The sequence below is a fragment of the Pezoporus occidentalis genome, unplaced genomic scaffold (assembly GCF_034315485.1).
Source record: "Pezoporus occidentalis ecotype Australia unplaced genomic scaffold, CSIRO_AGI_Poc_V1 ctg10, whole genome shotgun sequence".
Lineage (NCBI taxonomy): Eukaryota > Metazoa > Chordata > Aves > Psittaciformes > Psittacidae > Pezoporus > Pezoporus occidentalis.
The window spans coordinates 5319221-5345504 of record NW_026912779.1 but is presented as its reverse complement, the minus strand read 5'-3'; the positions used below and the strand labels follow the sequence as shown (position 1 = coordinate 5345504).

Here is a 26284-nt window from a genome sequence, read left to right as displayed (position 1 = left end):
CTCACTTCCTGAGGGCGGGCGGGTGGAATATGGCGGCGGGCGGGCTGAGGTTTGTTTTTGGTGCCGTGCTGTTGCTCCTCTTCCTCGCAGGGCTGCTGGGTCCCGCCGCCGGTATCTCGTCCTTGCCCTGGGCGGGCAGCCCCGGCGAGCCGCGGAGCCGCGTGCAAGTGCTGGGCGGCTCCAACTGGAGCCTGGTGTTGCAGGGCCAGTGGATGTTGGAGTTGTGAGTAACGGCCGCTTTCCCCCACCCCACCACCATCACAGGCAACGGGAGGGAAGAAAGTGGGGGGAAGTCCCTGTATGGGGTGGTCGGCGTGGAGCCCGTCCCGGGATGCATCCGTACGGACGGAGAGGGGCCGGGCGGTGCCGGCCTTCCTGTCCCGCTGAGGGGGGTGCGGGAGCGGCCGCGCTCCTTACCCGCCCCATGCAGCGGCAGGCTCGGGAAGGGTGTTGAGGGACACAGGGAAGGATTCCTAATGGCTGTGGTCCCCGGTTCCACCAAGCGTTGCGGGCCCTGGGCTTGCAGGCACACGTTCACCTTACCTGAGATGATCGGGTAAAAGGAGCTTTCCCTCAGGTTCTCGTCCTGAGCGGGCTCAGTGCACCCCAAGGTTAAACCGGGCACGTTTCAGTGAGCTTATCGGCGGTGTTGTTCAAGGCAACTGCCTGTTAGGGAATAGTATCGGGCTCTACACCTTGCACTGTTTACCTGTTTGGGACTTTTGCTGGGTTCTGTGCAAGAGAGAAAGGCCGAATTTGGTAGGTAATATTTAGTAGGAGCAGGCTTCTGAACTGTGTGTGTTACACAACACCCTGGTACCCTCACTGCTGGCTGCGTTGGTCTGGAAGAGATCTATGTCTTCAAGGGAGATTCATCACCTTTCATTAACTTCTCAGTGCTGATGTTGCATTATTCTGGTGATAGAAAGGTCTGCCTATTGCTGGCTGGGGATTTCGTAGAATCGTGAATCAGCTAGGTTGAAAAAGATCTTTAAGATGATCAGGTCCAACCATCACCCCAGGACTGCCAAGTTTACCACTAAACCATGTCACTGAGGCCATCTACATGTTTAAGTGCTTCTGACTAACTATAGTGGTGTCATGGCTTCACTTGTAGCATGATACTGTTCTTGAAACCCAGGTAAAGTTTTCTTGTTGGAGGCTAGCTCACCTGCTTATGTTCAGAAGGGGGGAATGGAACTTGAGTGTTGTTTAAAGATAGCAGTTAAAAAAGTAGTTTAAGTAGGCCATATGCTCACATGATATCTGTGTGTTGTGCAGTTATGAAATAGGATTTTATTGGGGCGTGTGTGCTGCTGTTTGTGGAAGTTCTTGAGTTTGAAACTGAGTTGCCCATCAACCTCTGAGCTTGTGTTCCCTCATAAATACTTACCCAGCTGCTTTAAGTTTTCTTTTAATACTGGATTTGAGTTACCCAGCCTCTTATTTGGGGGAGGGACTGTCACTTCCCCGAGGGCTTTACTGTTCAGAATCCTACTGGACACCTGGTATTAATCAGTGAAGAGATGAGAATAATCCTGAAATAGTTGATTGAGACACCCAGGGATCCTCACTGTTGTGGCTAAGGATTTGGATTTGATTTTGAGTACCTTTTTCCCCTTTTCATTTGTTGTGTTCTAAGAAGTGGGAGAAGAGATGATCTTGGAGTGGGAGAAGATAAGATTATCTTGTAAATGGAACTTTTTCCACTTCTGGCATCCTAGTCCTGTGTGCAAGCTGTGGTTTCAAAGTTACTGATTCATACACGCGTTGGTGAGTCTTAAGGAGGAGAAAGGTTACCCATGGTGATTCAGAGCTCTTTCTAAGAGAAAATACTTAAATAATTAGTGGGGCATGCCTCTGAGGAAGAAAGAGGAGAGGAACTGACTGAAATCAGTATGGTTGGGATAGTGAAAGTTGGAATCCTGTGATTCCTTACTTCACTTGAAAGATTGTACTGTGGTTTGGAGTGACAGGTAGCTGACAATAGCAACAGAGGCGAAGTTAGCTTTAGTGATAGCAGAATATGGTACATGTTGCTGCATTGCTTGAAATAGGCTTATTTTTATGTACAGTGTTTGATGTGTGAAAGACCCTTGGCTCTCCGTGCTGCTTTCTGTGGTACAATTCTAGCAGTTTCTGCTTTTCTTCCAAATGAGAAAGAACTGTTCATTTTATTGTGGATGATAACTCGATGCTGCTGTTCTGTGAGAGTTTGAGATTTCTAATTGTGTCTAAAAAGGCTTGAAGCCTTCTGCCCTGGTAGTAATGAGTGCTACTACTTCTGTTTGATGTCATGCTTTGGATTTGTGAAAGTAGTGTAGATACATTAAAGTATGCCAGCACTTTGTTACTGTTCTCAGGTGCACAAAGAGAGAAACTTAAGTCAGAAATTACTTGTGTGTGGGATTTGTAGTCTAAATGGGACTTTTCTTCCTTCATCCTTCCTAGCTGACTAGGCTGAAAGCATTTAGTTATTCATAGCTGACAAAATTGTAGGCAGTGGAAGCACTGCTGCATTTCATTGATAAAAACATCTGGATCACTTTGTGTTCCTGAAAGATATTGCAACACTTTTTACTTACCGTTACTATCGCAGCACACAGATCTTCACTGAAGTGCTGTGAGCATGATGCTGGAAGGAACCGTTTCAAAAGGTTTCCTTATTGACTTGTTTCTAGTCTGTAGCTGCAAGATAATGATTTGTTAATGTGAGGAGTTTTTCTTTTGTCCTTAATATTGTGCGTGTCAGGAATATGGAAAATTTCTAGTCTGTTTATTTGAAAGTACATTTTGCATTTGGACACATAGCTTGCTCCAAGCTTGATCTGTCTTAATTTAACAGTAGATTCAGACAAACAGACAACCCCCTCAACAATAAACTTGTAGGCTTTGTACCTCTAGTTACAAATGAAACTATTTAATATGCTTCTGTTGCACATGCAGTACTTTAGGTGTTTGCCCATCAGGGAAAACTCTAGTTCCCAAACAGGGTGTTAAATGCTTTGGTTCCTTCTTGTTTCAGTACAAACTTTAGTGCTGTGTGTATCTAAAAAATAATGGTTTATCTTCTATTTTAATTCTAGACAGCTGAAAATTGAGAGAATAGTGTAATTAATAGTGATGTTTTCAAGGCTTGTTTATCATACCTAATTTCTAGGCCTATAGTTTATTTTCTCATTGTCGTTTATCATTAAACATTGTCTCCCTATCTAGTAAAACAGATTATCATAAGGGTTCCGTCCTCCCATTAGCACTTTTGTCTGTAGTTTTATGGGAGTGTGCTGCAAATCTGTCTATATGTTTTGGTATTTAGATGTTTCAAGCCATTTGTTTAAAAGCATTAAACCACTTTGTGTAAGTAAACTTTTGAATAATACTAAAAATGATTTAACAATCACTGTAACTTAACTGTAACTGAGAGTTCAGTAAGATTGGGATTTTTCTGTCACCTGTGACAGTATAGTCTCTTACTCATCCTCAGTTTGTTGGTATCCAGGTTTCTCTTTGTCCTATCCCTAAAATAACCCAAAACAAAACCACCACTACACAACTAAAAAGTAGGGGAATGAAAAATGAAGTTAACAAAGCTCTGGTTCTGAAGCGCCTGCAGCCCTCTTGACTGGGATCAGAGGAAGTGACCGAATTATCTATGGACTCTTAGTTAATAACTGAACATGTGGCTCATTACTGTGCTGTGCATTGCCTGAACAGCAGTTGATACAATGTGAAACTGAAATATCCTGGTAGCAGATGCCCTACTATTATAGAAGGGAACAAAACTATGTGGAATGATGGAACTTAATCTGCTGAAGTTCTAGAAGATTCCACATAATTTTTCAGTGATTGATTTGCTTTCTGATTTAAAAATAATTTTTCCATCTTTAAAAAAAAACAAAAAGCTTTTGAATGGAAAGTTGTTGGGGTCTTTTTTTGAATTGCAGATGGTATTCTTGTCTTTTTCTTGTTTTTGAAACTAGAGAGCTGAATAATGAATAATTATGATATACCCTGCTTTGCTTCTCATCCTGTTCTTGGAAGTTTAAAATGCATTTCATTACTGAGCTGTTTAACAAGTGGAAATAGCAGTTGATATGTTGACTTGGAGAATATGCTTTGGCTTGTAGTTCATCACAGAGCTATTCATGATGTTGAGCTTGCGTCCTGAAACAGCTTCCCCAGAGTGGTCCTTGGTGTGTTATCATTTCAGCAGGCTCACCCATGATCTAGGGCATGTGAGTGAAGCTTGGCTGGAGAATCCAGGGAAGAAACCTCCTTTGTTTGCTGTTTGAGATAGCTGGGCATTTGGCAGTTTGTAAAGAAACTTGGTTAACTTCTGTGGAGCAGCTGGTTTTGCATTGTGAGGTCTTGCCTGACTGTTTTGGGGGGGTTTTGGCCCACTGGAGAAAGCTTCTTGTCAGCTTCCGGAGCATGTATTATTATGGTGCAGGTCTCGGTAGATTACAGGGACTGACTTTTGTATCTTTGGTACCACCTGCTCACTCAAAAACTAGGCTAAAACTGTACAGTTGACCTTCTGAAGCTTATTGTTTGTTGAAACTACAAAGCTGCCTATCCTCCCTCAAGACCTATATGTGTTTAGGGACCAGGAGGGATCAAATGATAGCCTGAAGGTAACACCCAAAGACAACAGGCACTGTCTTTTTTTCTTTGTATGCTTATGAAATCTATAGCAATAAGGCAAAGCTACTTAAAAGACTAAAAGTAGTAATTATTTCATGCTGATACTGCTTTTAGCAGCTTATTAGGTACTCTCTCAACATTTGGACCTCAAATTTTAATAGTACTCAGGATCTGAAACCCAGCGAATAGCTTGGTTTCCGGTAAGCTATGCGTCTTGGATCAAGAAAAACTAGACTAAATGGGGAAACTTTCCTTTTGCCTAATTTGCTGTTTTCTCTTCAGCAAGGCCTCTCCTGCTTGTATCCACAAGCTGCTTTTTCCTTTATTCTTGGTTTCTTGCAACTTTGTGGAATTGCCATCGAAGTGTAGAATGGTATTTGAGGTTACGTCTGATTGCTGCTGATAGTGTTAGCAAGAAAGCAGATAAAAAGAGACAGTTACATTCATTTGAACATGAGTGAATTGGTGAATTCACTACCCAGGCAATTACAAGAAAGGCGATTGGTGGCTTGGAGTGGGAAAATCAGTAAATCTTAGTGAAGTCATTCTGAGTTTACTGATCAACTCTAGTGAATGGCACATTTGCTCCACCTAGTTTTAACTGAAGTATGTTTTATTGCAGCCGTCAGTGAAATTGCTGGTATTTGTAAACCAAATTTTCATCTTTTATGCTGTAGACCAGAGATAGACACAGACTTTGTCTTTGACTTTAAGAGTTTGAAATTTTGCTTTTGGATTGCTTTCTTTATGCTGTCTGAAAAAGCTTCAGGTGTTGTAATGGATTGGAGTAGGAACTTGAAAACACCCAGCTACTTTGAAATAGTGATAATAATCCACTTGGGTCAATTGTTCTTGCAATGCACCTGACCAGAAGATAAATAGTCGTTTTATTTGTGGAGAGTAGACAGTGAGGATATTTGAATTGTAAAACTTTGTGCTACATAAGAGGTCTGGTAATGCCACAAATGAAATACATGTTGAGAAATGGGCTTTACCTGCCTGCAGTGAATAACTTGGCTATGTGTAATTTACAGTTATGTGGTGTTTTAAATCTGATTTTTAAATGTGGAGTTCAGTAAATTGCTTTTTAATGTGCAACAGGATACTGAAAATTCCTTAACCAGGTGCCCAGGTCTTGATTTAAATTCCAAAGGACTTTGATTTTAAATTGGAAAGACTTGAGTGATGTTTATTTGGCACATTTGTAGGGCACAGTGAAAACAAGTTAATGGCTAAAGGTACCCCCTTGTGCAAAGGGAGAAGCTGGAGCAACAGCCCCCAAGTTCGGTGGTGTTAACAAAGTGCTAGTTATGTCTTTGTGTGTCTGTGGAGTATGGCCTGAGAAGTTTGGTTACATCTGCTTTTGTAAGTGACCTGGTCTTGCGTCTTATGACTTGATGAAAAATAATGCAGGCTGGTTTCACAGCACACACATGGATCTGCTTTTATACTCGTACAGTTTTTTTTTTGTCTGGGGAGTATAAGAATGATAGTTATAAAATGACTCCTGTAGGAATACGAATCAGCCACAGTTCTAAAGGATTCATTAGAAGCCCACATTGAAATAAAGTACTTCCTTAAGTTTCATTTCTTCAAGGTGCAGAAAGCTTTTGGAAACTTTTGATAAAGGTGACCTAAGTGTTTTACTCTTCTGTAACTTACTGAAAGAAAGGTTTAAAGACTGGGAGAAACAATAAGGCAGTCCTGGATTCCTTAGTGCTTCAAATGCTGCATAACAAATGGAAGACATTAAACCTTTGAGGCTATTAAAGTAAACAGTGGTAACTCTTGAAAAATCTGATATCCATTGTAAGCTCTCTCTTGTATATGTGTAGGGACAGGGTGTTTACTGGCTGGCAAAATTGGACATGTAATTTCAGGAATGTAAAGTAAATATTTTAATCCTGGTTGCCTATGCCAGTGTTCAGCATGAGTGGATGGATCTTGTCGCATCAGATGTGACTGTTGCCATCCCATATCCAGTGCTCATAATAAAAACTAGGAAGCCAATGACCTGAGGCTGCTTGTGAAGTTTGCTGTTATGTTCAGTGACAACCAAACTGTGAAATAGGTGGATTTTAATGCTGCTTTGAGCTAAAGAAAATATTTATAATTACATTAATATCAGCCATATATAATGAATATTTCACTTGATTTCAGTCAGGAGAAATGCTCATGAATGTCAAATGTAAATGTTGATAGGGCCCAAATTTCTGTTTCAACATCAGATAGTGCCTTAAACAGTGTATTAATCATGAAAATCTCATGGTGTGAGTTTGATGCGTTTAGAGAAGCTGCCTTTAGAAACCATTCCAACTTCATTCTTTAATTTTAGAGTGACATCAGCAGCATTATCTGATGGATGTATGGAGCTTCTTACTTATCAGTCAAGCTACTGTCATGAAATAATACTGTTTTTAAACTACAGTATCTGTCAAACTATTAACTATTGTGTGATTCTATGATTCTAAAAGCCCTCTATAGGCTGGCAGCACAATGGCAAACAGCACTGCATGTGAAACGTGTTTCCAGCATCTTTTTAAAAGATACCAAGGGTCTGTTTCTTGGCAGGAAAAGATTTATGTACTTTTTTGGGATGTTCTCGCACAGAATGATGTTGATTCAAAGAACCAAGGTTTTTGCTTTCATACTTAGAGTCATAAATTTCTAGTACAGTTAAATACAACATGTATTTTTAAGTTGTATCCTTTTAACTTCCAAATGTCACAATTTCCTTTTTTAAATGCTGAGGTTTCAAAATTGCCATGAGATAATCAGAATAAGTTGGATTCTATCTCTTCTGTTTGGAATTATGTGGTTTAGGTTCAGTCTTATTTACATGAAACATCTGCAGGTGACTGGGGAGATCTCTGTCCACAGCCACTACCAAAGTAAATATTCCTGATCAGAAGAGAGCCAGAGAACAGGAAGTGCCATTCTTTAGGTCAGATAGTAGTAGTGGCAGAGAAACTGAAGTAGTAAGGGAGTTCCTTCTAGAGGTCCCAGTTAGACTGTAGTAGTTATGTGGCTGACAAGGATATTGGACTCTGCCCATGAAGAAGTTTGTTTCTGTTGCTAACAATGGATGAGGAGTGTGGTAGCATCTATGAATTACTGTGAGAAGTAGTGTGTCTCTAGACCCACAACTTTTGCTACTGGAAATCTGCATATATACATTTCCACCCCCCGCCCCCCTCCCCCCAGTGCATTAGCTTAAATCATGTACAGGTATCTTTTCCTTTGCAAAAGGATAAGTTTGTGTATGGCCAATTGCCATGGCTCAGTTACATGCTATACCTAGCTTTTATGTGTTACCTTAATTATGTATATGCTAGACCATTGCCAGCTGCACAAGTTTGACACAGAGTTTGTCAGCCAAGTTGTGGTAAAATACGTGTAGATGGCAAATAGGGGGTTATTAGCGTTTAAACATTATCTGATATTATCCTTTCATATTAGAAGAATCACAGAATCATAGAATAGCTAGGGTTGGAAAGGACCTTAAGATCATCTAGTTCCAGCCCCCCCCCCCCCCCCCCCCCCCCCGCCATGGGCAGGGACACCTCACACTAAACTATGTCACCTAAGGCTCTGCCCAGCCTGGCCTTGAACACAGCCAGTGTTGGACCATTCACAGCTTCCCTGGGCAACCCATTCCAGTGCCTCACTACCCTTACAGTAAAGAACTTCTTCCTTATATACAATCTAAACTTCCCCTGTTTTAAGTTTTAACCCGTTACCCCTTGTCCTGTCACTACAGTCCCTAATGAAGAGTCCCTCCCCAGCATCCCTATAGCCCCTTTTCAGATACTGGAAGGCTGCTATGAGGTCTCCATGCAGCCTTCTCTTCTCCAGGCTGAACAGCCCCAACTTTCACAGCCTTTCTGTTCTTTGTGTTGATACTATCAGTAAGAACTGCCAACTTAGTTTGGTTATTCCAATCAGTAGTATAGAAAACTCAGCTCTTGAAAAAAGCTTTTTTATTTTGCTGAAATTAATCCTGGGGGGAAAACAAGACTTGAGAAGGACATTCGGTCTGAGCAGTAGGAATTTGATATGCACTCCTTTTAAATATCAAAACATACTGTCAGAAAGGGAATGTTTGGATATACTGAGTAGTGGGCTAAGGCAAACGTAATTTCTAGAAGTTCTGAGATGCAGGAAGTCAATGCAAAGTGTTACAGTGAAGGATAAAACTTCAGAGGACAGCCTGGCTTCAATAATTCAGATAGCTGCCACGGAAATGGATTTACTTCATATGCAAATAGAATATATCACAAATGGTGTGGGCCTTGGATATGAATTTCTCAAATCTGTGGAGATCTGGTTTTAATAACATGAGGAGGAATGTAGAGATTGATAAGAAACCTACTTGATTGTCTTTGCAGACTTTAAGAAAAATGTTAATTTTTTTTGTGATTGATATATATTTAATATATATTTAACCTGTCTTCCCTCTTCAGCTATGCTCCTTGGTGTTCAGCTTGTCGACAGATTGAAATGACATGGGAGAATTTTGCAAGGGAAAGTGAACATCTAGATATCACTGTTGGAAAGGTGGATGTCACTCAAGAACCAGGTACGGTATGAAACACTTATAATGAAAGGGATTATTTACTATAAGTACCACTTAGTATCTTGGGGTATGCTTTCTTTTACTGGAATACCTGGGATACCAGCCAAGTCAGAAAAGAGGTTTCTAAATCAAAATAATGTTATCTACATTTTGTTTCTCCATAGAGTTCATACCTGTGAGCCTAAGTTTATAAACTCGAAGTATTAATGAACTAGGGGAATTATCTGGCTTAATACTGTTTTAAAAGGGGCTTATTCTCTATTTTAATTACTTCACTGAAAGCTGTTGCCTGTCTCATTCTTCTCTTCAAACTATCCACACAAGAATCTAGTTCTGTAGCCTCCAGTTACAGAGAGTTTCAGGGTGTGGTAACATTACCACAGGGTGAGCCGGCTTTAATAAGTCCTTAACTGTTTCCATGATGGTGCTGCATGATAGTCTTGTTTAATTTTAGTAGTGCTTTAAAGTAGATGTCACTTTTGATTTAACTGTCCACTGAAACATGAATACAATCTTATTTATTCCCTTAGTGACACCCTCAAAAGTTCTGAACATGTTTGTGTAAGCAGTACCAATATTGTTTAAACCTCTGCATCTCTTGGGAGTGCTTCATGCTTGTTTTGGCTTTGAGGGGATAAAAGATTTTATCGGCAGTATCAAAAGACTGATGGGGTTAGGCAGAGATATTACTAGAATTAAAAGGCTAAGCTTTACTGATTTTTACTTTTAACCATTAAAAGTATATGGAAAACATGTCCATTAGTTGAAAACACACTGAACAAGTGAGCTTTGTCAAATTAACAGCAGGGAAATTACTTAAACTCTGGTCTCAGATACAGCAATTGAAGTTCACAAGGAAATGACATCTGCTGTAAACCTTGTATGGGTTACTGATTTGTTAAAAGTTTAGAAGTATATAAAACCTTATGCCAAAAAGCTGCTGATGTGGGGCTCTCCTTTAGTGTGTATATTAATTTTTAACTGTATATTAAGCAGATGAATTTAAATATGACTTTTTTCATAGATGTAAATTTAAAGCCAACTCCTTCACATTAACAAGCTAATGATTACTCCAGAGTTAAGGCTGCAGATTGGGTTTTGTTATAATCCTGTCCTGTTTTCTTCCAATTAGACAGGAATTCTTTTGCTTATACAGTATTCAAATAAAAGGATTTCCATCTTGATTGTGGATTTGGTTATGACTGACTTAAAAATGCACTTCTAAGAATGAAGGCTCTAAAAATAAAATACTTAAGGTCTCAAATTTTTCTTCCTGGTAAAAAAATTTGAATGGTCATGTTGGTATCTGAAGGGCTCGCGTACTTGATGCTTTCTTTTGCCCTGAAATTTTCTGACTGCTGAGTGATGCCAGGTTCTTAAGACCTTAAATGTGACTTTAAACCAGAAGTTCTTTAAATATTTCAATTTCTAATTGCTGAGAGTCTTGACCTCTGAGAATGTTTGACTTCTGCAAGTCAAAGGACTGACCCAAACTGATGAATTTGTATCAAAGCAAGTGTAATATGCCTGAAATATTCAGGTCAGCACAAAGCATGAAAACTGCAGCCTCTTCTAAAACTAACAACTACCCAAACTGGAAAACAGAGATTTATTACGTATTTAACCTTTGGTGCTGATGTAATTTTGAAGATGCATGAGCTCCTTTGGAAGCTTTCCAAAGTTATTGAGGTATTTTTACAATAGGTTTATGCTTCAGCCTTTTGGTTGGTGTGCTTAAGGGCTTTATCTCGTGTTCTTGCTTGCACGACAGTACCTTAATTAGCTTTAGTTATATAACCCCTTCATCAAATTGAAAGTAGTAAGAAAGGCATTAAATGAGAGGAAAACCACTAGATGAGTGCAGAGGTGCATAAAATTGCATTTCCAAAGCCTGCAGGAGAAAGTAGCCATTCACAGCGCTTAATTACAGCAGATGCCCAAATACTAAGTCCACCAGAGCTTTAATAAATTCACAGCATATTTCAGTTGCTTGATGTTGTAGTGCTTAGTGTTTCGTTTTTTTCTGTTGAAACACTCAGTATTTCAACATCAAGTAATGGAGATGCTTCCTGATCTTAAAGTTCTGTATATTTGTGGAGTCTTCTTTAAGCTTCAAATCCCAATATTTTGCTGTTAAAACAAGACTTCTTGCATCTTCTGTAATCTTCTTTGAGTAGTTATTGGATGAAAGCAGCTGTATTTTTAGGTGACATCTGTGTTCTCTGTATTTTAGGGTGTGTGTGTGCAAATACTGAGGGTTTTCTCCTGTTCTTGAGTAGCTGTTGACTTTATAATGGGTGCATGTTGGTGTTTGATTTGCAAGCAAAGACAGATGCTTAATTGTATTTCAAGTTAACTACCCAGTTCAAGTTTGTATTAAGCACACAAGGCCGATTTAGTGTCTGTTCTTAGCCTTTTATAGCTGGCTGCTCACAACTGGTTTTACCGATCAAAGGAGGTACCTTAGATAAGCAACAAACCTCCAACTAAAATTGGGGGGGTGGTTAGATGCATTTTGGCAAAAAGATTTTTATATTTTATAGATGTCATTGTTTATTCCGAGACTGTTGGTGGTAGCTTTAGATTAGGCTACTGGTAAGAGAGCTAGTTTCCTATTTGCCTGACTAGCATTTGTAAGAATTTCAGAGACTCTTTTCCGTGTTCCTGTGACTTTCTCTGCTCTTAAGCTCATAATGTTCTTTATGGCTCTCCACCTAGGTTTCTCTTGTGCAGCTGTGCTGTCTGCTTGATTAATTCTACTGTACACTTGTGTTCTTGTTTACTTTATACCTCCCTGTGCTGGCACAGCTTTTAGCTGGTTTATAGTTTTCCACCACATTGTCTGTCATAGCAATAAAGGCAGAAAGCTGAGAAGTTGAAATGAAGATGGCTTCCTTTTTGGAACCTTAAAGGTGCTTGTACTTGGTTTGATTTAAACATCTTAAAAAAAAATCCCATTGACCAACCCAAACAACAGCAACAACAAAAATCCCAGCCCATAACCATTTTTGGCTTCTTCCATGAGGGAATTCACACTAGGAAAAACATTACTACTGAAACTCTTGAATGTACTTGGCTTAGTTCAGTCTGGCTCATGTTTGTCTCTAAAGACAGAAACTCTCTTGCTTCAGTCCTTTTTCCGCAGCTTATTCCTTGTGCCAAAAGATGTTTGCTTTATTGAAAGCCAAATTAGGACTTAATTTCCCAAAAGACTTTCACAGAACTTTATAAAAAGAAAGTTAAATAACTGATTTGTACTCTACTTTGATACTTTATACGAATGGCAGTTGCTGGCTAAAGGAATTTAGCCCTTACTAATGGAGTTAGACTCTGTATCTAGGGGTTATAATCTCTGAAGTACTTTTTTTTTCACCCCAGATAAACTCCATTAGTAGCACATTTTTCATTCCTGCAGTCTTTAAATTGAATGTGTTGAATAATAAATGGTATTACAAAGCACTTAGGTGTGTGTTCTTCCTCTCACTTGCATGTTTTCTAATTGGTAGGAGGTGGTAGTGTCAAGTAGCCCTGACTTTCTTCAGATTTGGAAGCAGAGTGGAGAGAATATCTTCAGCTGACAGCTTGGCTAGTGGAGTTGTACAGCCAGCCTGCTTGTGAGATGTTAGGGGGCTTTTTGCTTTACAGCTGAGCCATGTGCTGGGGGATCTAGTGTACTTAATGCAGCAGTGAAGCTGGAAGCCCTTGCACCTATTACTCTGTAGCAATACTGAGTGCGAGGCTGGAGAACTTCAAACGCCTTCTGCCCCTCAAGCTGCTTTTAGATGATTTGGTTTGGTTTTTTTACTCTGTCCTGTGAGTTACATTTTCATTTGCTAGTGATACTTGTAAAAAGATTGCTATGTATTTGCCAGTCAGTGAAACAGCCACTTTCAGTGTGGGGATTAATTCTAGTTAGCCTCTTGAAGCCCTACTTCAACCTTCCTTTACCCTTTCTGCTGTCTTATGTCTGATGCTCAAAATGCTGGCATGATCCAGTATCAGAACAGGGCCTGCAAGGATGCTGGAGAGGGGTTCTTCATCAGGGACTGTAGTGATAGGATAAGGGGCAATGGGTTCAAGCTTAAACAGGGGATGTTCAGGTTAGATATAAGGAAAAAATTCTTTACCGTGAAGGTGGTGAGGCACTGGCACAGATTGCCCAGAGAATTGGTAAATGCTCCATCCCTGGCAGTGTTCAAGGCCAGGTTGGACAGAGCCTTTGGCAACATGGTCCTAGTGTGGAGGCATCCCTGCCCATGGTGGGGGATTGAAACTAGATGATCTTAAGGTCCTTTCCAACGCAAACCATTCTGTGATTCTGTGACCCACCCTTCTGGATAGTGCAGAAATGACTCTTACGTCTTAAGTTAGCAGTATTTTAAAGAATACTAAGACATCTGAAGCTTTATTGTTGATCTGTTCACATACCATTTGTATTTAGCTAGAGAGGAATGATGTATACAAAAGAAGGATAAGAACCTAGAAACATCCAAAATGTTGTCTTGCTACAGTCGTGTTTATGAAAGAGATTGAGCCTTTCTACAGGGTATGACTGGTTATGCAGTATGTAGGGATCATTTGGAGGTAATAACTTCTAGTCAGCTAGAGGATGAATTGTAAGTCATTATTGTCAATGCTGTCTTCTATTGTGGCCCCACTTTCTAGATGAAACAAAGGTTATATGAATGAGACTATGCACAGACGCAAGCACACAGCATCCTGGAATTATGGGTGTGTTAGTATGGCTCTTCTTTGTCTTGGTTGGAGGGGCACACTGCTGGTCTGGTCAGCAACTTAAGCTGTGTGCAGATACCAATTTAAGAAATCTGTGTAGAAAAATTACCTTGCAGTAAGCATTCTTCAAGATCAGCATTTTACCTTAATTTGTTGGCGGTATTTGATGTCTGTTACAGTTTGTAGCATTTTTGAAGACAAACTGTTAACCTGTATTTACAAAAGAGTGATAAAATCTATGCAGTCTGCTGCTTTCTAATCTACAAGTACAGATTTGTAGGTATTTATAGATAAGTCAGAATGCTGAGAAATTTCAGATTTATCTAACTATTTGATATGGTTTTTTTTGTTCTCTTTCTAGGCTTGAGTGGTCGTTTCTTTATCACAACACTTCCTACAATTTACCAGTAAGTGTGTCATACTAGAAACAGTTGCCTGTTCCCGTATATATTTTTTCCTGTCCTGTTTGAACAGTGGCATGGAAGATGAACAACTGGCTTATTTCACTGTTGTCAATCTCTAAAACATTCTTAGGAACTCCGTGCACTTAATGAACAGAAAGGTTGTACTTTTAACTTAAGATAGAAGGTTCTCCTACAGTTTTGTACCTGAAGTGATGCTTTTTCAGTCCAGAAACAGTACTTAGTATCAGTTGTAAAAGCTGCTGCAGGTTTGCAGGATTGCCTTCTAGAAACCTGACAATATGCGAGCAGACATACTTGACCTTATCGAAGTGTCACTAAAATTTCTCATTTGAATAAATGACTACATAGGTTGCATGTAAAACAGTACAGAAATTTTCCACTGTTGTGCTGCTTCTGTTACTGCTTAGAAACCTTCATCTGTTGACTCAGTACCAATATGTAGCTAATTCCTCCTCCTTGTCACTTGTAGTGAAAATGAAGGAATACTGATCTTTTATTTCAGTTCAGGTTATTGCAGGAGTTTTGATGGTATGAAGTCCTCATCTGAGACTTTTCTTTAGTTTAAGTGACTTTATTATGTTCTCTGTTATCAGTACTGTTAAAAACAGATAAAAAAGATGCTTGCTGTATCTCTTCTTCAGTAAGATGTCATCCTTTAAACACTGAACCATTAATTAAATCATGGTATTCTAAGTTGTGTCTAGAAATGGTTTGGTTGTCAACCTTATGCTTTGTATGTGCTGTAGCATGAGTGAATATTTAAGAAAAGGCAGTTTTAATAAATGGCAAAAAGCTCATGCTGCTTAGAAACTGAGACTTTCAGCAGGGATTTCATTTTCAAAGCATACTGAAAATGCTTAGGTGTTCAACTTTGAGCAAGTCAAATCTATAGATAATGTATATGGGGATTTTGGGGTGGTTTGGTTTTGGGTTTGGTTTTTTTTTACTGTGGATACAGTTTAAGGGATCTCTGTTAATGCCTGTTTCTGGTTCTTCAGTGCCAATGATGGAGTATTTCGCAGATACCGAGGCTCACGGACATTGGAAGATCTTCAAGGTTATGTTTTAGAGAGAAAATGGGAAGCTGTGGAGCCTGTGGCAGGATGGAAGTCTCCATCATCTATAATGTAACGCTTTGTTTTTATTAACAAGAAACATGTTTTATAGCTCATTATTCATTCAGGGTGCTATGTTGACAGCTTATAGACAAAAGGCCTTTATTCCCTAGACATGTAGGCTTTGCAGAAGCAATCTGTATTGACAGCCTACTTTTCAGTTTCCCACCTTTTAAAAGCAGTTTATTTTCTGCATTTGCTTTTGTTCATGCCTCCTAAGGCTTATTTATATCATCTTTGGAAGTACATATAGGAAGAAAGTTCAGCCACTGAGCATTATGTGTGAGTTTTGATATCTGCTGAGTACTGGAATTAAATGCATGTTTATGTAGATTATTTCTTCAGGACTTGTGGCTATTTGGGGCAGGCAGCCTTTAACTTGAAGGATTTTTTGTTTATTTGTGTACAGGGAAGTCCTGTGTCCTCCTTTGAAATAAGAAACAGTGTAGCACTTACACACTATATCAGAATTTGTTTTCAGAGCATTGGATTTGCTTTGAAATAGCATAGAATGCCTGCATGAGATAAAGGGTGAGCCAAAGATGTGAGTGGCCTGAATTTCTTTCTGGTTAAAGCTAGTATGTGTAAATCCCTGTCAAAGATCCAGTGAGTGCCCTTATTTCTCATCTGAGAATGAGGGAGAGATGCAGGATATTTAATAATGGGGAGAGGAGCTACAGGGCTACGTGCTGCTGTGAGATGGAGAAGAGGCAGTTGTGACTGCACAGGGTTAAGCTTTGGAAATGCTATTTCTTGATTATGCTAAAATGATATTTTTCAAGTCCTTGCTGCAGTGTTTTGCAGTGAGCTGGCTTAAATGAACATAATGCAGAGAAAATGTCTGTTTGCAGTAGCCTTCATCTGACAGTTACTGGGGCCTGAATGGCATTGAAAGTCTATAGAATCTTTTTCTGGTCCCTGTGTTTTGTTGTATATCTCAATTCCTGTGTCTCTTAGAACCTCTTCCGTCTATTTTTGTTTTCTAGGATGCATGGCATGGCAGGGCTATTTCACCTCTCCGAATATATCAGGGTAAGTAACTGTGTGGTAGTGTTTTCCATCCTCCCTTAAAATAATAATCTGTTTAGAAGTCAAAACCTAACTGAATATTTTTATTATCCTTTTATGAGACTTAAATTTTCCTTACGTTGACTGTACATTGGCTGCATCATATCTTTGCTCTGGAATTCTGCAATATTAATAGACTAAGCCAAAAACAGCAGTTCAATTATAAAGATTATTAATACTGAAAATACTTACTGTTCTTATCTTGGTATAGTTAAAATGTCCTATCAAAGTGTGCTAACAGGATAAAGTAGTTTTTTGAGAGCTGCTGCAAAAATGGCTGTAAACTACAGGAATATATTTAGTATCTACCAGGTTCTTTCACTTAATACTCTTCCTGAAGGCTATATCCAGGTTAATTTTCAGAGTTGTAAATCATGCTCTTCTGCAGTTTGTTTGCATCTAGTGTATTGCACAGGAGAAGAGAGGGTAATGGTTTTATTATTTTAGCAAGAATTTCTGCATCTGGATTTCAAACTCAATGCCATTTGCATAGGAACACCACAAAATTGGACAGTAATTATCAGCAGTAAAGGAGAAATTCTTAACATACCCTGAAGTATGCTTGGAACTTAAGCATGTTTCAAGATACTTTAATTTGGGAGCTATTAAAGGTTTTCCTGTAGCATTCAAATACTGAGATTTCTCAGACCTTTCCAGTTTTGGTACTGTTCTTCCTCAAAATCTTCAAGTCTAGCCAAGATTGAGAGACTGTATTTGACTGTATTATAACGTGCTACAAGAAATTAATATAATAGAGTTTGAAAGAGTTTGTATTGCTTCCAAGTGAGTATTTTACCCAGAGTCAAGCAAAACTTTCAGTTGTTAGGTTTCCTGTGCAAGCTATCTTTGATTCTTTGCTTCACTGGATAATACTAACTTTTCATAGCCTTCTGGCATTTCTCTGCCATGGTTGCTGTGTAATGATATTGTCTCTGTCTAGTTTCCTTCCTGAAAGATTAAATGCTCTGGGAAGAAACCTTCTCTAATTTGCTTTCCGAGAGATGAATATTACAGCTATACATTTCCTCACTCTATGCTGTGCCATTCCTGCATATACTTTAATAAATGTTGGAAGCTGTTCTGACATTTAAATACTGAAATTCAAGGGTCTTTTTATTTAACCTTCAGAAAATGTTGATAGTGGTTCGTTTTCTAATGGATATGCTTTTGGAAGAGGTCTGATGTCATTGTTCACTTCCTACCAGCCTGTCTGACTCAATGTGATGTTCAGTCAGTTGGATTTGTAGGTTTGAATAACAGACTTCAAAGAAATGTTAATATTGTATTCGGGTTATCCTCTTTAATTTATAAGTGAAATCACTCAGTGTCTGCTTAGAGTGGCTCCTTTTAAGAACTAAAGATATTACATAAGAACTAAATGGTGTAATTTTAGTTAATGAATGAACTCCCGAATTTAAGGATGTATTTTGATCTTGTGCAGCTTCTGAGTGTCTGCCACTCTGCTTCCCAGATGTAATTATGGGGATGAAGCTCTGCATGAGGTTAATTTTTTTCACTTGGTGGTGTGTTTATGAAGTGAATATGAAAGGACACTTGATTTAAACCTGATTTGGTTTCTTTTTTGGTTTTGAAATGTTTAAGTTATAGGTTACCTTTCTTAAATAATCAGCTTCATAGACTTCTGTAGTGCTGTGACTGTAGTTATCATGGGTGCTTACTGTGCGGTCTCATTCCTACAACACAGGCTGTAAGAACAAATGCACAGGTTCATGCTGTGGGTTCATCATCAGACATTCTGTCTTTGACAGTTGGCACTTTCTTACAGAATATAAGGATAAAGAATGTTGTGATATTTTCCCGTGTGCTGTGAGGCTTCCTCATACATTTATCCACAGTAAGATGACATATGGCATCTCGAATGCTGAGTATCGTAGGAAGAAGGAATTGTCATCTCTTGCTTAAAAAGCCTCTTAATGTGAACAACTCCATAAAGAAAAACAAGCTTTAAATGGTATCAAAAGATTTATAGTATGACATTCCAGGGTGAACAGGGCTTGAGAGAGAAGACTTGAGTGTAAATACTGTTAAATGAAAGGTCTTAGAAATCAATTTATGTAATGGTGACAGCAGTGTAAATCACAAGTAGTTTTAGGTATGAAGTTATTAAGTATCTTTTTCTCATTTCAGCAAATTCATAGCTACTTCACTGGCACTCTTGGAATGCATGTTTGGATGTCATATGCAGTCTTCATCTTAGTTACTTTATTGATTGGCCTGCTCCTTGGTTTGGTAAGAAAACATACTGCTTTCTTTTTCTCAGTTGCCTAGAACTTTTGCTTTGTATTAAATTGTGGAAAAAAAAACCCAAACAACTGGTAAGATATACTGAAGTACCTTATTTTAATGGTGTCTCTTTTCTCCCTGGTATTGAGTAATACAACGCATGGGAATGGTTCAGAGCTGTGCCAGGGAGGTTTAGACTGGACATTGCGAAGCATTTCTTTACTGAGGGTGGTCAAACACTGGACCAGGCTTCCTAGAGAGGTAGTCGATGCCCTAAGCCTGTAAGTGTTTATGAGGCATTTGGACAATACCCATAATAACATGCTTTAACCTAGGCAGCCCTGAATTGCTCAGGCAGTTGGATTAAATGATTATTGTAGGTCCCTTCCAACTGAAACAGTCTAGTCTCTTCTAGTAAAATTCTCTAGTATTCAGTACTGCAGATCCACTCTCCAGTATTGTAGCCTATGTCTGGTAAAGGTTGAGACTGGTTCACTCAAATAAGTTCAACTCTTTATGCAATCCATACTTCAATTTAGATTTCTTTAGCCCATCCCCTAAACAAGTGAGTTTTATATCATCCTCTTGTATCTAAGAATTTGTACTTAAAGATTGAATGCATGTGATCAGAATTGTGTGAAGACTTTAACTTTCTAAAAACGCTGTCTTGATGGATTTTTATTAGCTGGAGTGGGATTATGTTTGTGGGAGTTAGCAATTTAAGTGTGCTGCTGCACTCCTAATCAAAAGGATGGAAGTATGTTTTTTAAGGCTTTGAACATTTGGGGTTTAAGTGATTTACTCTATTCCTGGGCATAGCTTTGTGGTTACAGCTTGGTTTTAATGAAATCTGACTTCACTTTTTATGTTCCCCATGATCTTTTGGTTTGACTTCTTATTACTAATTGAAAAATGTGATCTCTCTTGCATCAGAACTGGTGCATTCATATATCAATCCCTAAAACATGCAGAAGGTTTTTTCAGACAAGCCTATTAGCTATATATGCAAATATTAAGGACCGTATCCTGAGCCCTCTGTTTCATCAGTGGAAACAGTCCAGAATTGCTTTACCTGTGGAGCTGGGGATTGCTTCCTCTTGGAATATTTGAATGGCGTGGCTCTCTGACCTCTCAAATATCAATATTAAATGAGAAACTGAGCTGGAAAAGGTGATATAGATGGGAATAGATGTTTTCAGGTTAGATATCAGGAAGAAGCTCTTTACAGTGAGGGTGGTGAGGCCCTGGAACATGTTGCCTAAAGAAGTGGTGAATGCTCCATCCCTGACAGTGTTCAAGGCCAGGTTGGACAGAGCCTTGGGTGACATGGTCTAGTGTGAGGTGTCCCTGCCCATGGCAGGGGGGAGTTGGAAGTGGATGATCTTAAGGTCCTTTCCAACCCAAACCATTCCGTGATTCTTTTGGACTAATTGTTTGATCCACGAGTGTGTTCTGCAACTACAAATGTGGTTTAAAGCAGTTGTGCTGATAACTGGTTTAACTGACTTGTTTAACTAGCTGCTAAATTCATATGGGAGGTGTAAAAGTTGTTTCTGGCACTTGGATCTCTGCCCTTCAGGCCAAAAATCAGTGATATAAAAGAAAATCAGAAGTGTGTTCTTGGTAGTATAGGGATTTGATTTTCAAAGCAACGTATGTGTTTAGACACATTTTTATACACGCGTACGGTATTGTTCTATGTGAGCAAAACTCTTTGATTATACAATTTACATAGCTGCATTTTTCTTTATTTTAACTTTCATCACCAAATGAGTGCAAATCAAGGCGGTGTAACAAGGAGCAAATGAATATGAAGATTTAAGACAAACTTTCCTTATTCTTCCTTCACTTAAAAATATAAATAAAAAATGAAAAAGCTGAAAAAATGTAAAGTTAATCTCAGCTTTTTCTAACAAGCTTTCCAGTGATTGAAGTGTATTTCTTTAACATGGTCTCCCCTGTCTCTCTTTCTTCCCTTTGCATTATTCTGAGCATGCAACAGTGAGACAAATATCGTCTGTGCATTTGAAGTTCTGCTTTAAATAACAAGCACAAAAGGTGGAAGTGCACATCATGTGTTGGAGAGCTGGGGTAGGGTTGGATTAACACCCTGAAATACATAAAATCTCGATCAAGATGATTTCCTAAGTTTTAAATAAATAAAAATACTCAGCTGTGTTTTGGGCTTCTCTTCTTCAGATGCCAGCACTTCCAATACTGAATAAATTTAGGGAAGTAGGAGGCAGAAACTTTGTATTAGAAAACAGAGAATGTTGGTTGGTATACGTTGAGAAAACACTCTTTCAGTGTTTTTATTTAGGTTTTATCTCTGAGGAAGAGAATATAATTTTCTAAATCTTATTGTATGTCTATCTTAAAAGGATGAGTAAGAAATTACTTAAAAGTGCAGGAACTGTTGGGATGATCTGCTAATAAATGTCTTTCCTTTTTATCTTTATGCAGATGCTGGTTTTGATTTCAGACTGCCTTTGCCCATCCAAGTCAAGATACAGCACTGAAACATCTGGTAAGTACTCTTTTAAGTGGGTGAGGTACTGTAGGTTTAAATGTAAACTTGTAGGAGGGAGGGCAGTACACTGTCTAGAACTTAGATGTGAACCAGTAATCCTGGTATTCATTTTAGTCACACTGACAAAGATTAATATGTTGGGCTCTAAAATATTGATATTGGAATATCCACCTGGAAGATAGCAAAGCAGAAAGAAAAGAAACCCCAAAACCCAGCAGTAATTTGCTCTAGCTTTCAGTGTTGAAGGGAGATACTGGTTTGTGTATTTGATGGAGGTGCCTATTCCCTAGACCTGTTGCTTAAATACAAAAGGAATTTGCTTGGCAGGACACTTCCACATCCTGATATAGGGAATATTTTATATTAGGAGATGCAACATTCTGAACCTGTTAAATTGTCTTCATTATTTGTTGTTGGGGAAAGGAGGAGATGGAGAGAATGAAATGAATCCAGAGACTGCAGGTGTGGAGACAGGGGAAGGTGTTGCATCTCCTTAAAATAAAATAACACCACTCACATCTTCCTGATCCTAGGTGGGAGGGCTTTTGAATATTATTTTGCTCCCTATGAACATGGGAGGCAAAACCTTGCACACAAAATATTCTCTTGTCAGCACCAAATGTGTGTTAAGTTCCAGAACACATTTTGGTACATTTGTGTTAAGTGAAGTCAAAACTTAACTGTTCTTAAATCTGTTTTGTAGTTGTGTACATTTGTGTGTATTTGCTGTGAAGCTGAAGATGTATCTGTGACACTTGACAATAAGACTTTAGCCCAATCTAGAATTCTTATGTGTGCAAAAGCACCATCTTCAAAATCTTAGATGTTCTTCACTATCAGAAGAAAAGCCCACCTATGCATACTGGAGCAGTATGCTGTCCACTTGGCTTACCTAAGTGTTTGATTTGTCTGATGATTATACCTCTTCGGGGAGTCAAGTAAAATTGCTGTCTTTAGTTTGTAACTTGGTGGAACAAAATGAACGCTGTCTTTGCCCAATATGCAAGAAAAACAAATGAAAATGGGAGAGAAATACTACTGGAGATTTATTTGAAATGATTGAAAGATAAAGAGAATGCAGTCCTGTGCAAGTTTGCAGTAATGAAGTTCATGTATATTCAGAATACATACATGGTGCTGTAACTTTAATAGACATTCTCCTACGATTCATTCTAACTTCAGTATTTGAATCTCTTCATTTGTTCAGAAGAAGCGATTACAAAGGATAATGTAGAGAATGCTGCATTAGAAGAACAGGAAGAGGCTGCAGAGCTTTCCGCAGATGATGCAGAGGGGACTGCAGACGTAAAAGATGTCTCAGATGAAGAAGATGCGGCAAATTCAAGTGCTGATGACTCACAGGAGGATTTAGCACTTGGAAAAGAATCGGGGGAAGAAGAAATTGAAGACATAAGTGAACAGCCTTTAGCTGCTTCAGAGACTGAAAGCTCAGTAAGACAGCGTAAGAGTCAGGTGGCTGATAATGGACTGTAGGGTTTTTTCAGTGGTGTATTGTGTATACTTGGACCAAAGACATATCAGACCCTGGGTCTGAAGCTGAAGCTTACACTTGATTTGTCATTTGTGTTTACACAAAACCTCTGTGGGTTACTTCTTGTTGTTTGGAGTTTGATTTTTTTTTTATTTTTTTTTTTAATGCTTGCTTACTTTGTTTTTTAAGCACAGATGCTGTGTGTTGTATAACTTTAGCCATGACAATCAAAATAAGCATATCATATCTGTTTGAAGTCTTCTAAGAGAAAAGGGACATAAGTCTCAGTTCACCAGCTGTAAAATGGTCATCTGTGCTTGTGTTCCTGTAAGCATTGACCTAAGCAAGATCAGGACTTTTAATTCTTCACAGTATCTTGTTGGACTGTTACTTTCCTGTCTGAATGTTTATTGTTTCCAAATGCCACAGAAGCATTAGCTGCGTGATACAGTAGTGAAAGAAGGCACCTTACTAGTCTTCTATTAAATGTTGTGTACCGTGGGTTTATTTTTATCACTTTCAACTGAAGCACCTTTCTCTTTCCTTTTTATTAATGTTTGTTTTGGAAGTTTATCATGCAGTGTGCCCCCAGGTTTTCCAGTTGTTGGTAATTCATGCTGCGCAGCTCAAGTTTGTCAGCCGAGTCTTTAGACCTAAGGAGTTTAAGTAATTGAAAACCTCAGGCTCAGAAAGAATGGCAGCTAAATGTTTAAGATACGTTTGAACTTTTTAAAAGGCTTAAAGGAAATTATGTTGGTCAGGAGGGATTTTTGCCAAAGCATGACTTTTTTCTTCCTTTTTCCCCTTCAAGGGATTGAAGCAAGAAATACTCACTTTGCATTGTGTATTTCTTGCCAGTACAAGCTTGTTGTATGCAGTGTAGTTCTGCCATTTCCCACTCAGAATACTTGGGGCAGAACTCAAGCTGACTGCTTCAGTAATAGTAACTGAAGAAGCACTTAAGGTTTTAACCTTTGATTGCTTTTCTACTTTTTGCCACTGGAATCAGCACATTAGGAAGAGAGAGGGGCACAGGTGGGTAGTGAGGAGATGCTTTTTCTTCTTATATCAAGATAAACATATGTCTATTGCACTGTTTAAAGTGAAAACAGCTTGCAGGTAGACAGCACTAGGTGTGGTTAGAAAACTTAAGTCATTAAAGCTATCAGTATTTCCCTCCTTTGACTTGATTAATATAGAAGGCTTTGTTTTGCTGTAAGAAATACCTACAGTGAGATCCTGTACGTTTCTGTTTTGTTGATGTGTGACTGTGCTTAAGATGTGTTTTAATCTTGATTAATTTTTATAGTCTATATTGTGTAAACCTTGCTAACATGCATGAATTTCATCTTGCTCTGCAAGAGTAATCACAGGTGAGATTGTCTCTCATTAAAGAGGCAAGTTGCAAGTGCAAAATGCTGGTTTCTTTTGAGACTGAAATTAATAAGGCCAATTTGTGTTGAAAGTTTTGTTGTTCCTTTTTTCAGTGCCCATAAAGAAACACATTTCCTAAGAAAACTCAACTTTTCCTGTCTCTGTTTTGTTGCATACTATGTCTTGGAAATACATGGTAGAAACTTTGCATTTGTCTGCACAAAGAACAAAATTACACTGCATATATTGAATATGAATTGTGAAAAAGAATGTTCTCAATCTGGAGCTTGAATTTCATACAGTGGACACATGTAAATACACTTTCACGTGTGTGACAACGTACACTTGATAATATATATATACATTGCACTGTAGTGAGAACAGTTGGTGGTATTTGGGTGTTGTCCCATGTAACGGGGCAATCGTAGACGCTTGCAGACAGCAGAACTCAGTAGCAGTTGAGGTACATAGCAGCTTTTTTCTTTAAAAAGTAAAAATAAAACCAATCCAAAAAAACACCCAACACTAAACTCAAACTAAGCTTTTATTTTCAAAAATGGAGGAGACTGGGGCTACTGTAGTCCAGAAGGAAGGACTGTGCACTGAAAAGCTCAGAATACAGATTTGTTGTTTCCATTCTGTATTTGCTTTGTTCGTTATCTGTTCATCAGGAGCTCTTAAAAGCCTAAAGAAAAACAGAACTTTAACCATATTCCCTGAGAGAAGCAGGAGTTGATGTGTATGTTCAGATACATGAACTTGCATAAGAGTATATATATTCCCAAAAGTACCAGACACTGAAAAACATGTGGGACTGTATTCACCACAGGTTATGGCGACTTTGGTCTGGTCTTTCACATCACCATTAAGATTGGATGGTTTAAAATGAAGATACTCAGTATTCTCTATTGAATAGACCTAACTGTAAGATCACTGTCTGATGAGTAGGGATTAAGTAGTGACAGCAGTTTATCTCTTGTGAGATTGGAAATGAGCTATAGTTTAGTGTGAGGCAACCCTGCCCATGGCAGGGGGTTGGAACAATATGATCTTAAGATACTTTCCAACCCAGACCAGCCTATGATTCTTGAACATAGTATGCATGTCGTTACTCGGGTGTTTTCAACTAATAAAGTAGGCAATATTGCTGCTAATTCAGGCTTGACTATATTCGACATGTATTGAAGTATCTTATTAGAAAGATCACTAAATTGTGACAACGATTTCAGACAAATAGGTGCTCTGGTTGCATTGATATCTCCAATGTAGTTTTACACTTGTAGGAAAAATATTGTAGCGTGATACTGGAGATACTCAACTTTGACTAATGCTTATCTGGCAAACAAGCAGAAAACACTATAAAAGCTATATTTGTGCTTAACAGGAAGACCATTAGCTATGCTGTAAAAGTGTAATATTAATGTACTTTCCAGAACGAGGTTTCTTTCCCACTAAAACATCTTTTGCCTGAATCATGCAAGTATAGTACTAATTAGACTATTACAATAGTATTAAACTTGGTGTGTTTCCAACAGAAAAAGTCGGTATCAACCTTTTGTGCAATCTGAGTGTTCTGTTATCTCTGTTCTCTTATGATTAATTTTAACTTGTTCTTGCAGCCTCAGTATAGACAAAATGTCCTTGGAGAAGCTGCTCCTAAAACTGTTCAAAAGGGCTGTAAGGCTTGTAAACCAGAGCTGTATGTCAAAAATGACTTGAGGGGTTTTCTTTTTTTTTTTTTGAGAACCAATTTAAATTTCAAATGGGATGCATGCCATTCGGAAAACCAGTCCCTGCTGGAGCTCAACGTGAATGCTTAAAAGCAAGTCATTCCAAAAATCCAGCGGGTTACTTTGTAAAGAGGCTGGAAATACAGAGCTCCCGTCCTTGAGATCTGGGTGAAACTTGTATGTGCGTCTTGGAATACTCTGTATATGCTGCAGCTGTGCTGGGCAACACTTGTTATGTGGGTTTCTTCATGGGAATGTTATACAGGATTGTCTTTTATATAAAAAGGTGTTGCAAATTTATACTTACGGGGTTTTTTACTGAAATTCCACATAAATTTTGTGTTTATGAGGA

General features: G+C 38.7%; 1 protein-coding gene across 2 annotated transcripts; it reads left to right on the top strand.

The window, feature by feature from the left end:
* Positions 1 to 14: 14 nt before the first annotated feature.
* TMX4 (thioredoxin related transmembrane protein 4) lies at positions 15 to 26284 on the top strand. 2 transcript variants are annotated; one of them, XM_062610334.1, is made up of 8 exons: positions 15 to 223; positions 9108 to 9223; positions 14316 to 14361; positions 15378 to 15506; positions 16481 to 16526; positions 18711 to 18812; positions 21270 to 21333; positions 22544 to 26284. In XM_062610334.1, the coding sequence occupies exons 1-8, from the start codon at positions 30 to 32 to the stop codon at positions 22828 to 22830; spliced, it is 984 nt and encodes a 327-aa protein (XP_062466318.1). In that variant the 5' UTR covers positions 15 to 29; the 3' UTR covers positions 22831 to 26284. The 2 variants fall into 2 exon arrangements, with proteins under 2 accessions (XP_062466318.1, XP_062466327.1); XM_062610343.1 differs by lacking the exon at positions 15378 to 15506.